General features: G+C 41.3%; 1 protein-coding gene across 3 annotated transcripts in view; it reads left to right on the plus strand.

Moving 5' to 3' along the window:
* Positions 1-13,032, plus strand: part of GMCL1 (germ cell-less 1, spermatogenesis associated) — a 124,918-nt gene that overhangs the window by 63,326 nt on the left and 48,560 nt on the right. For all 3 annotated transcript variants that reach the window (XR_015878265.1, XR_015878264.1, XM_088470828.1), the window contains exons 5-7: positions 97-194; positions 1,196-1,308; positions 5,410-5,475. Coding sequence is in view for 1 of the 3 variants with exons in the window: in XM_088470828.1 (XP_088326954.1) it covers positions 97-194; positions 1,196-1,308; positions 5,410-5,475 (277 nt within the window). In the remaining 2 variants the exon portion in view is untranslated. The remainder of the gene's footprint in view (positions 1-96; positions 195-1,195; positions 1,309-5,409; positions 5,476-13,032) is intronic.

The raw sequence follows: 13,032 nt of genomic DNA on the forward strand, positions 1-13,032 counted from the left end.
GGCAGAAGCAGGGTGTCTGGTTTACCTTTGCACGTCACTAACTTTATACTGTGCTTTTGATTTAACCCCCTGGCCTTACACATTGTCTTCTTGAAGCTCTGCAGGTTGCATTTGGCTCGCTGTACAGAGACGATGTCTTGTTAAAACCCAGCCGTGTTATAGCCATTTTAGCAGCTGCCTGCATGCTACAGCTGGTAAGTATTTCTGTCCTGTGTTCCCACTCTGCACAATACTGATATGAAATAAAAGATGTAATAAGTACATTCTGCACAGGCAGTATGGTTGCTGTTATATTAACTGGCACCAGCAGTGTGACAACTGCGTATGCCAAGATTTGTCTCTCATTAGCTTAGTGCTTGTGTGCTACAAGTTTGTCTGCTTGATCTGATTTTAGCTATTCACATCTGCGCACTGCTTAATATTAGGAAGCCGTTTTCTAACAGCTGGTACAAGTAAAGGCTTTGATGCCATTAAATTATAGCGATAATGCAGTATTGTCTTTCCTTCGCAAGAAACATCATCAGCGTAAAATAACTTAAATCAGCTAAGAGGAGTTAGTTTGAGAATATTTTGTCCGCCTTGAATGTGCTGATAAGTATTTAATCTAATTTGATGAGATGATCTAGAAGGTCATGTTTCGATAGCCTTATGGAATGGAAAAGGTGAATTCTATTGATCTACTGTATGATACAGTGGGGGGGGGGGGGGGTTAATGTAATGTGAGGTCTTGTGGGTTGCCTCATACAGTGACACTCTGTTCCCTATTTGATTTGACTTTTCCTTGTGCGCTGAACTGTATTTTTTTTTTTACCTTTTCCCTGTCACACTGGCAGAGTTACATGCCTAACGGAAATAGTGACACAGATTAAGCGATGGGAATGTGACGTATGCTTAGGAGCCTTACTTGTCACGTGCGGTGGTCATATGGGCAGTGGTTAAAGTCCCAGCACTAAAAATAACAATAAGTGAAACCTGCATGGTTGTCTTGCATTGTTATCCATATTCTGTATTTGAATGACAGCATAGCAACGAATGATCCCCACCCATGCTGTATTTTATTAGTGATGTCTTCTCACCGCAGCAGTTAGAAGCTTAAAAGCACAACTAATATGCCTGCCTCCCATCCCCATAGTGCTCCTAGGTTATACCTTTTTTTCTGGTAATGCTGATTTATTGTCTTTGTTTTTAAATAAAGGATGGTTTAATTCAGCAGTGTGGAGAAACGATGAAAGAGACCATCAGCGTGCAAACTGTCTGTAGTTATTCCACAGCAGCCGGTGTCTACGGGTTAGACTCTGTGAAGAAAAAGTAAGTTAACTGTAGATCATTAGTGTTTATTTGTGATCATAGGGGCTAATTGTCCTCTTCCAGACTTTGCTGTCACGTGCAGAGCATACAATTTGTCTCGTCAGGTTGCCCTCCTAGGGGATAGCACGCCACCCCAAATGTAGACCAAAAGAGAGGCTGCACTCCCGGACTTCAAAGTGCACAAACTAGCGGTGCTTTAGTCATCATTTCGGACTGTTCTGGTGCCTTGATGAGCAAGTTTAGGAAACGCCTAGTCTAATCTATTCTTGGGAGCACCTCCCTGGATAAATTGGTATTATGACCTACTATATGGAATAGGGAGTAATATTAAATGAATTTTTTTTATTTTCAAAACAGAAATTGATAATCCTGTGCAGACTTTCACCCCTCTCTCTGTACAAATATACCCTGAAGCACAGTTAAGTCCATCATAACTATTGAACGACTGTAAATTTGCCTAGAACAGGCTGCTTCCAAAACTGAGTGTCTGAGCGAAAAGAGCCGTAGTAAGGGATGCCAATGTAACTCTATAGGCACACATCCACTAGACGATTAAATTGAGCGATTGAACGATAACGAGATCGTAATCGTTCAATAATCGTTTAAAAGTCATTTGCACATTGTTTAAAAAAATTTCTAAAACGACTAGCGATGAGTGCTCCCGCTAGTCGTTTAGACATCTATCATCAGGCAAACATGTTGTACAACCTGATGATAACGTCAGGTTCAGCACGTTTGCAGATGATTGATGTGCCTACACTGAATGACTGCTCGTTCAGTGTAGGCACATCACAGACTGACAAACAACTGCACGATTACAATGTTGTAATCATGCAGTCGTTTTCATGTCTTTCAGTGGATGTGTGCCTTAAGGGACAACAATAGCACACACCTCATAAATCTGGGTTATATGGGAAGGTGGCACGAAGAAAGCCCTTGAAACAAAATGATATCAAAGCTCAGCTACAGTTTGCCCAAATACTCTAGGGACATGCAGTCAGGGTAGGAAGAACCTCCCCTGTCATGCTCCTGAGATTTGATATAAAAATTATTAGAATAATACAGATAAGATATTTATAATTTATAAACATCATCTTTGTTTGTTGTAATCATTTTTATAGTTAACACTCACCAGCTTTGTGAGCTCCCTCAGACTGCAAGTAGACTGATGAAATGAGGCAGCAATAGCTCAGCCTCGCTTCTGTATAGTCAGACACTGCTTGCAGAGCTGGGGGCGGGGCCACACCATGGGCTGCACAGAAAGAGAGCAAATAGAGGCATGTCTATGAGTATGGAGGGCGTGCCTTGAGCAATGATGGACACCTTGGATGTGTCATGTGACCAGGAAGTGTCAGCAGCAGCAAGAGAAGTCACAGTGATTCAGGTAGGAGAATCAATGGACACTGAAAGCTTAGGGCCTGATTCAGAGCCGGACGCTCTGACCAGAGCGCTCGCTCTGAATCAGGGCCCTCCTCCATTAAAATGGAGCGTCCTCCTGGACGCTCGTATAGCTGTGGGTCACCACCCACAGCATATACGAGCGTCCAAAAAGATGGTCGCGATGGTCTTGACCATCGCGACCATCGGACTTGCGACGGAGACCCTGCTGTTGGGTCTCCCTGCCACAAGCCCTGGAGTGATTTTGGCTCTATCAGAGCCAAAATCACTCCCACTGGCATCACTAGTGATGTCAGTGGGGCCGGCTTCAGACGGTAGGCGTTCCCATGGGAACTCCTTCGTCTGGCAGGCACGCCCACCAAAGGGGGCGTGCTGTCAATCAACATCAACAGCACGCCCCCTTTGGTGTGAGACCCGGAGCGACAGCTTGGCTGTCGCAGTCCGGGTCTCGCGCATGCGCACGACGGAGCTCCCTCCGTTGTGCGCATGCGCAGTGGGGAACATCGACCCGCTTGCGAGCGTACTGCCGCTTGCGAGTGGGTCTGAATGACCCCCTTAGTGTAGTGAGGGGAGAGTTACAGTGAGTAGGGGGTGAGACAGACTCCAAGCACTCAGACCAATCTCCATGTGTGCCTCCCCAGCTATTGAGCTCACCGCACGTCACTGAAATACTCATAGGACACCTGACCTTGTGGAGTAATATTCTGTTCACTTGTCCGCAGCAAAGGGTTTAATCAATGAATTTAAATAATGATTAACATTGCAATTTCTGTGTATTGTGCCTGTTTTGTTTTTTGTTTATGGTTTTGAACAAGCTGTCTGCGGTTTTAATAATTGTAGCCTAACAGACAGCTGGATTGTAAATTGTGCCAGTTTGGAGGTGAAAACCAAAGCAAGCATGATTCTTAGTAAATGTACCTCCTTATCTTTTAGCTTCACAACATAAGCCTACTGCCTGCAGCTCCCTAACGCCATTGCAGCTGGAGAAAAGGATTGGCAATGTTAGTGGAGGCTGCTTTGGCTGCTGCAAGCTGCATTGTGTTATTGGCTACTGCAGTCTGCTTCTCAATTTTGTTAAGCACCACAGAACAACTGAACTTGTGCAAATGCTTTGAACTGTTCCTAAACTAAAGCTGGCCACACACTAGACCAACTTTCATCCAACCATCCACTAGTAAATGATGATCAGCAATTTGCTCCTAAATGCCAGAAAACAGGTGAAAATGGTCGTCAGACAAGTTTGTTAAATGTTTGATCTAAACAATTTGTTCAAACAACAGTTTTTGTCCATTTTCCGGCGTTTGGGAGCAAATTGCTGATTGTCATTTGCTTTCATACCTTACCAGATTTTCATTCCAACCAATCAACTAGTTGGCTGGTTGGATGTTAGTTGGTCTAGTGTGTGGCCAGCTTAATTTAGCGGCAGTCATGCACATATTCTATTGAAAATATATTGACGACCCTTCTTCTAAATGTACAACTGCCAGTCCAAAGTCACTGAACTAGAAGCACAGCATGATGAGGGATAGACTGATTTAAGCATTGCACCAGATAGTGATAGCACAGTGCTACACACTTATCTATTGCCATATTTGTCAAAGATGTGGACCCTTAAGTGGCAGAGATGCAGTAATTGGGGGCACAAAGATGCAGATGAAGGTTGCAAATAACATCGTGCTGTCAACTGGCTATAGGAGGCAAATTGAGTTAAAATCTCCAAATCCTGTCGTTGACCTGGGCTGTCAATGCTCTCATAGATTGAGCTCTGCCCAAAAATAAATCTACCTGTAGAATCTGTGATGGTGTAATTAGAACTTTAACTCTTTTGGCGACAAGTATTAAGACACCAATAGATTACAAAGAGTGGGTGGTGTAGTATAGGCTTCCAACCCAAGGGCGGTGTGGTGCCAGTATCTAGCTTCCCTTGAAATGGTCTCCAGTCATCAAGCATTGTCCGCATTGAATCCTTTAATGAAAGCTAAAACTAAAGTCCTATTAATCTTTTGGATTATTCTCTGCACACACCAGGATTATACGCTTTGACATACCGACCATTGCTTATTTAACATGAATGAACCAGGTACAGAAGGGTCATCAAATAACAAGGGGGGCACAGCTAAAAAGTTGAAGATTTGTTGTTCTCAAGCTCTGAAATGGAAAATCTTGTACATCTGGTTTTATCCCTAGATCACAATAGTTTACAAAAATTAGGTTCTGGATCCTCTGCACATTGAACTTAATGTCAATAAGTAACCTATTTAATACAATCCGCATTTCAAATGCGGTTGTAGTGTGATATTTTCGCCTAAATTCGCATAGAGAAGTTTTTCATGAAAGGTACTCTAATTGCCCTTTTAATAGATTTATATGATACTAATGTAATGTAAAAAGGGTATGTAAACACCATTTTTCTATTTTTTTTTTTTTTAGTTAAAATAATATTGATAAAAAAGCCATTTAGGTCTGTCAGGGATGACCTTATTACAGTTGAAATTATGTCCTCAGGAATCCCATGTTGTTTCTTCCTAAGTGTTTTTTTTTTTCTGATATGACTGCCCAAGCTTTTCTATAGAGATGAAATACAATAATACCTGTGGTTCTGAAATTGATGGCTGGCAGTGGACAATGACAGTTTTCTTTACTAAACCTTGATGTTCCTTTTTATATTGTCTATACCTATCTAATGAGCTTCTTCTCTCACAGGTGCCTTGAATGGCTTCTCAATAACTTAATGACTCATCAAAGCGTCGATCTGTTTAAAGAGCTAAGGTTAGTAAAATAAACTTATTGTGTATACCACGTTCCAAGCCTTCTCACAATTCTTCACACTTGTTTTGGATTTTAATCTGCCTGTCTCTTTATCTGCATTGGATGCTTGCTGCATATGAACATGATGCTTTATAGCTGTATTGAACGTTTCCCTGTCGAGTGAAGTCTATCTTCCATCAGGGAATGATACAGTTTTATGCTCTTCCTTTTTTATGTTTCTTTTAATTTCATTTTTCATGTATCTTGACCCTGAACAATGCTTGCAGCATTTTGTGAATTCTGTCTGGGTTTTTTTTTTCTTCTACACTTTACTACATCTATCAGTCTATCATCTGAATTTCTACTGGGAGGCTGAGTACATTCTTTTGTCCTCTTTTTCTTGTGCTGTCAATCTCCCTGATTTTGCCAAACATGTGAAAAACTGGATTTAAAAAAAAATAAAATAAATTATTTTCTTTGAACGGCATCTCACTGTATAAACGTCTATATAAAATGTTATCTTAGACTTTTATGTTTTTGCTTTGACTTTGGTTTCTCGCGGTAAAGCCCATCACAGTGGTGCTGACTGCTTCTCTCTTTGTAAATTAATTTTTTACATCTTCAGTAGGAGCTGATAGAAGGTGGGTGTATCACACCCTCTAGGAGATCCAAACAATGCTGAAACCTGTGTGGTACAATTTATGGGACCATACGCCTTCCCTTACCAGATCCGTATCCCTGACTTAAACTGCATACACACGTAAAGATTTTCTGTCCAACCATCCAACTAGTTGATTGGTTGGAGTGAAAATCTGGTAAGGTATGGGAGTAAATGGTGATCAGCAATTTGCTCCTAGATGCCAGAAAACAGATGAAAATGGTCGTTAGACAAGTTTGTTAAATGTTTGATCCAAACAATTTGTTCAGTTTTTATCCATTTTGTGGTGTTTGGGAGCAAATTGCTGATTGTCATTTGCTTTCTTACCTGACCAGATTTTCATTCCAACCAATCAACTAGTTGGTTGGTTGGACAGAAAATCTTTACGTGTGTATGCAGCGTTAGTTCTTTGTGGACTTGGATTAATGACATTTTGGGCACTGGGTTAAATTTGCACCATTGTGCCCCCACCCCATATGTTAAACATCATGAGGCATGCCACAACCTTCGTTGTAACCCTCTACTGGCAGGACAGAGAGGTGATGGCACATAGAGCAAGACTTCAAATGCACAACATGACATAAAATAGATAGTAATACAAGTCAAATGAGCTGTTGTATTAATTTTTAACATATCTAACATTTGAAAATTTGAAATAAAAATAAATGAATACATTTGTATGCCAGTGTTTCCCAGACTCCTTAACAGATCAGGTTTTAAGGCTATCCATGCTTGAGCACAAGTGACTTAATCAGTATCTCAGTCATTTTGATGTGATACTCTATGCTCAACCATAGATATATTTAAAATCTGTAGTTTTAGGATAATTTAAGGAGTTTTACCCTTTTCACATCGCAAACTCTGCTCTGACCCGGGATTTTGAACATGGGTCCAACCCGGCTGCGACCCCGGTTAGACCCCTTTCACACTGCACCTTCGACCAGAGTTATTTTCGGGTTGGCCCTGTTCACACTGAATCCAGGTCAGCCCCCCTATGGATGTAATTAATATTTATTTTTTTTCTTTCATGCTCACAAAGATAAGGTCACAAAAGGGAGGGATGGGGGCTGCTCCCAGCATTCCAGGAATCATGGCTGATGGATTACCACTGTGTAACCCTGAGTTCATGAGTGTTTGTGCTTTACTGCTATTTGGTTCAGCCAGTGAGAGCATGATGCAGCTTCTGACAGCATAGTGTACAGTTCACTTCTTCTTCACTCCAATTAGCCATCACTGTAGTGACAGTAGTGGTATTAACCCTTTTCAGACTGCGGGAATGCTGCCTCTGCTGTTGTCTGCAGTGTGCTGCCTGTGTGTCTGGCTGCTGACATCAGCAAGTGATACCCAGGAACATCCAGTCAGTGGTGTTTGCTGAATCCCGGCTTGAACAACCTGAGTAGGGTCCGTTCACACTGCACTGCAACCCGGTTTGTTCCCGTGTTCGACCCTGCTCGAGCCGGGAATTTTTTGAGTGGCGCGTTCACACTGCACCTTGAGCCGGGTCAACCCGGCAATATCCCGGGGTATTTTTGCGATTTGAAAGGGGTATTTGTGAAACACTTCTGTATAATGTTTATCACACAGGGTACTTTAGATGCATACAGTACATATATACACATTTTATATATCTGTCTGAGTGCTCACAATTGTTTTAAATCACAGCAATGTAAATCAGGGATATGCCCCAGACATTTGTTGACAAAATTATTAGAAGGAAAGAAATGCAGTCCATAAATTGTACCATTTAGGCTTTGGCTTTGTCAGGAAATCACACACTTTTGCGTCTTCTCTATCTTTCTCATCCTAATTGTTAATACCTGGGGTGACGGCCATTGATTGCTCGTGGAGAAAACTGCATTCCCTATTGGCCTTGGTCTCAATGGCTGATTGAACGGAATATGAAACTTGAGCAGAATATTCAAAATCCTCCTTTGCTGTTGGACCATGTAGAGAATATAGATATTTGATACGGTGAATTGTTTTTTTTTTTATACTGTACTGTTAAAAATCTGCCTCACATAGAGGGACAGTAATAGAAATGTTTTGGTTTTGTTCTTTTGATATTAGCAATCTCTGCCCAAACAGTTCAATGGGATGTTAATGCTGATGACTCACAAGATAACTGGTTTTGTAAGTCTAAGAGCCAGGACAAGTGTTTATTAGCTTGTTAATGAACTCAGGAAATACTGAGCAGGTTGCCTGGTGTTGAGCCAATCTATATGTACATATAGTTGGTATCCCTGACAGCAAGAAGAACCAAATTACTTGACAGGACCTTCAACAATCACGGACTGTGTCTGTGTTTGCAGATTAATGAAATAAGGCTGTCAGACTGTCTCCTAAACCCATTGGGAGCTAATCACTTCACCCGTCTATGCCATCTGGCTCTTCAAGTGTGATTTATATATATAGGCAGATCAAATGCAAATGATATTTGATCTGGTTTATGACGTAAAATTGATCTTTCACTGATAACCAAGAGCGTGCAAAATCATAGAAAAATAGCTGAAGTTGATACGCAGATACAATGTAATTTGCAAATCACTCAGATGCCTGGGTCCAGAGAAATGAGGCAACTGACCTCACATCAGAAAGGCATAATACTAACACTCATATTATATCTTAAATAAGGAAGATTAATATGAACACCCAATACCTTAGGTAGTCTTTACTCGGGGGAAGTTATGCATAATTCTTTGGATTTAAGTTAAGTGACTTGGGCAGTGCTGGGAGGGTCCCAGGTTTAATTAACTGGTCAGCCGGTCAGCAGAGACTTGTTTATGACACCTCAAGGGTGGGGCACAGGGGATAAATGGTATAGGCATTTTGTGTTCTGGGTTCAGACTGCGAGATCAATGTCTGTGTTGAAGATTGTAACCTGCATTCTCCTTACATTATTCCAGGACAGATTAGCGTTGTTATATCAGTAAGTTTATTTTCATTTTATCTGAACTTGTATGTATGTATGTATGTATGTATGTATGTATGTATGTATGTATGTATGTATGTAACTTTGTAACATTTTTTTTATAACTAAGCATTGTATGCCTTTTTGTAAATAAAGTATTCAATTCATATTTGCTCCAGAACCCAGTCTTTGAGGAGACTATTAGACTTCTAAGGTTACTCTATAAACTATTATGAATTGCTAGAAAGCAGGGGGTAGACCAGCTAATTGTGTTGTCGCCTCTGTCACTGAGCCTGCGCAATTGTGATAGAGAGTGAGGGGACCTGTGGCTCATTAAATTATCACAGGTGATGGCAGTAAAAGGAATTGTGGTACAGTCTAGGTCAGTGTTGACTAACCTTGACACTCCAGCTGTTATGGAACTACATAACCCAGCATGCACCGCTACATTTTTGCTATTAGGACATGCTAAAACTGTGGCAGGGCATGCTGGGATATATAGTTCCACAACAGCTGGAGTTCAAGGTTAGCCAACACTGGTCTAGGTATTGAAATGACTGTGCTCTGGCCATAGTCCCTGACAGACCACATGCAGATAAATCTTGGCAGAAAAGGAGGCTGAAAGGCACAGAGGAGTCTGAGGCCTGGATAATATAAAGCTGTTTGGTGCAGTCAGCATGTTGCAACCAAATTAGTCACCTATTGATTTCAGAAAGACATTAGTGGCTAGAGGCAGACGCAGAACCATAAAGTACTTTGAATACTGATCATGTTAATGATTATCGCTCACATTAACTGCCTCTTCTTGTACTTGTTGAGTGCAACTTAGTATGATCAACAGCTTGAATAAGTACTGCTTTGTCTCTGTTCTTCTAAGACCTAAAGAGCTCCAATGATCAATTACTGTCCCATTTTGGCCTTAGTTTGAGAACCACTGGATTAGCTAATCCTCCTTCAGGTCTGTGTCCTCAGGACCCCACACAGGTCACGTTTTCCAGGTCACTCAGCAGGTGCACAGGTGTATTCATTACTCACTGACACATTTTAAAAGGTCCACAGGGGGTTATAATTATTTCACTTTTGATTCTATGAAGAGACCTGGAAAACATGCACTGTGTGGGGTCCTGAGGACCTAGTTTGAGAACCTGTGAGCTAATCTAATGTCTGTGTGGACTACAAAATCCTCATAATGGTCCCTTAGACAATATAAGCGTCCACTAGATACAGAACCCTGAAGTATTTACATGTGCCATTTATGTCGTATGTTACACTCCAGTAACACTTTGCACTGCGTGTTACACATTCCTGTGGTTGAGAGCCACACAACCGAAATGAAGTGGCTGTCTATGATGCATGTCTGAACCATTATCTGCCTCAGCCCAATAATGGGCATGAAATCCAAGGAACTCTAGTATGTTTCATTGTAGAGGGATAATTGTTTTGACAAGCAAAATGATGCCTAACAGAATAATTTCACCTACGGCATTGCCTTTAAGAAAAATCCCAAAAGTGTTACGATGTAATGCTGTGAAGGATGGACACCACCGATACCACTGGCTGCGAGCTAGCTTCTAATAAGAGATTATGAGGCCATCACAAACCTTCCAGTGGATGCAGTGCCTCCATGAATCAGCCAACAAAGCTGCTTGAACGAGTTTGCAAAAGGTGGCACCCAACCAGTAGAAGGAGCCTCGAAGAACTGTTCCCCACAGCCAAGCCCTAATCCAGCAGGAGGAGGAACAGAAGACAATGTGAACTTGAGTGACTTTGGGATTAATGCATTTAGAACATAGTAATGAATGACTATTACAGGGGCTGTAGAAGAAAATCACAGCTCTGCATTTGTTGAGGACTACTTGTCTTAAATTGTTACTTAAGGCATAATATGTACCTCTGTACAGCAAATGTAGCTTAATGTAGTATAGAGTGTGTTTGCGTCTACATGTAATGTGTGTGTGTGTGTGTGTGTGTGTATATGTATATATATATATATATATATATATATATTTAAGTAATTTTTCCTTTGCATATAAAGACTTTCTGGCTGCAGGAATGCTCTAAAAAGTAACCCACGAGGCACCTCTGGGTAACTATAGGAAGCTCCAGGTTTTTTGCCTGTTGCATTAACTAATGGGTAAATTAGTTAGTGAGGACCCTTGGCAAATGTACATTTCCAGCTTGGATGAGGTTAAAAATGTCGGCTCTCCTCCTTTGGCTAGTTACCCAATCCCCACCGCTATTGTAATGTGCCACGGTCAGATCTATTGAATTGTTAAGGGCTTCTTTGCAGAACAAATGTCATTCACTTTCACCTGTTGGACTCTAGGGGGCATATCCAATTAAGAACAAGATTTTTGCAGCAAAAATTACAGCGCCAATTGCGGACGTGCTTTTGATTCCCGCAAGAAATGTAAAAAAAAAAATTGTGAAACAGCCTGTACCCGAAAAAAAATAAATAAATTGAAAAACATTATAGATGTCTATTAATGTCCCAAAGCAAAAAATATTTGCACATGGCTAATTTGTAAAATTTTTAAAAATATTATAAAAGATAAACTTTTTTCGTTTACAAATAAAACAAATTAAAAAAAAAAGTAGAAAAATTTGATTTCAGGTAATTTGAGGCAACTTTTTTCACCCCAATAATTAAATGTAATTATTGGACTAATTTAAGCTACTTGGAAACTTCCAATTGCCTATTTAGTCATGGCAGGTGGGTTCTGAACTTTTTTAACTAAAAATAAGGATTTTTTTCTGACTTTGTACCTTCTCTGGGACTGCGAGGAATAAACTCTGTTAATTCTTATTGAAATTACCACAGCTGAAATTCTCACACTCAATTGAATAACAAAAACTTTGAGCCTGTGGGAAAAGCCCTGCGGCGCAAGAATTTTGAAAAATTTACAGCCAGTTGAATGTACCTCTAGGAGTGTTTTGAAGTCAGCGATGGATCCCTTCAAAGGTAGGGGGTGCAAGACCAGCATGACGAATAGGTGACTGCAGAATCCAGTGTTCTCCCCAGAAATTTTTTCCAGCCGGGTGGTATCAAGAAGTAGCCGGGTGGGGCCTTCGCAATAATAAAATGTTTTAAACCCTGACCTTTGTAATGATTTAAACTTGAAATAACATTTGTATATATTAATTCCCGCAAAAAACAGCCTGGGGAGAACACTGCTCTCCCTTACCATTCCAGCCCGACAGGTCTCAGGCTGCTCCCCCACTGGCTCTCAGTCAAAAGTGCCCATTATGCAGTGCCCCCTGTAGTTATCCCCATATGCAGTGCCCCCTGTATTTATCCCCATATGCAGTGCCTCCTGTATTTGTGCCCTTTATACAGTTGCCCCCTGTTGTTTTCCCCTTAATGCATTACCTCCTGTAGTTTTGTTTTGCCCCTTATGCAGTCCCCCCAGACGGGTCCCAGCCCAGAACTTACCTTAATATAAGGCACTCCCACTGCCTCGCTCTGACTGGATCCAGCAGGCGCTCAGGGCAGTCTAGTCACGTCGCGGGTGACGTCACCCGCGCAGTGCATCACTGGGAACGCTTGCCTCTGAAGCGATCGGAGGCTTCTTTAGCCTCCGGTCGCTTCAGAGGCCAGTGTTCCACAGCAGGAGGCGGAGCGCGGAGGGTCCCGGGCGGTAGGCTGTTTCTGCCGGGCGATGCGCCGGCAGAAAACAGCCTGGGGAGAACACTGATGAATCTGGCCAAGACTTAATAGTGAATGAGTTGGCCATTCTGGACTGTAAAGAACCAACCTCATGGAGAATGAACAAACTGCTTAAATCCCTCACTGCTCCCCCTGAATAACCTTACCAGTTTTTTCTCTCTTTTTTATTTTTTTTTTATTTTCTTTTTCTAGAAGTGTTAATTAAAATAGAAGTTTGTTGACATTTTATTAATGTTTTTAGGACTCATGTTCCTAGAAGATTTTTCTTTTTGGAAATGTGTTTTACAATGGAAGAAGCCGTGCTATGTGATGCAGAACTGAATAGAAAGTACTTCAACCCAGAAT

The sequence above is a fragment of the Taudactylus pleione genome, unplaced genomic scaffold (assembly GCF_031769625.1).
Source record: "Taudactylus pleione unplaced genomic scaffold, aTauple2 ptg000105l, whole genome shotgun sequence".
Classification (NCBI taxonomy): domain Eukaryota; kingdom Metazoa; phylum Chordata; class Amphibia; order Anura; family Myobatrachidae; genus Taudactylus; species Taudactylus pleione.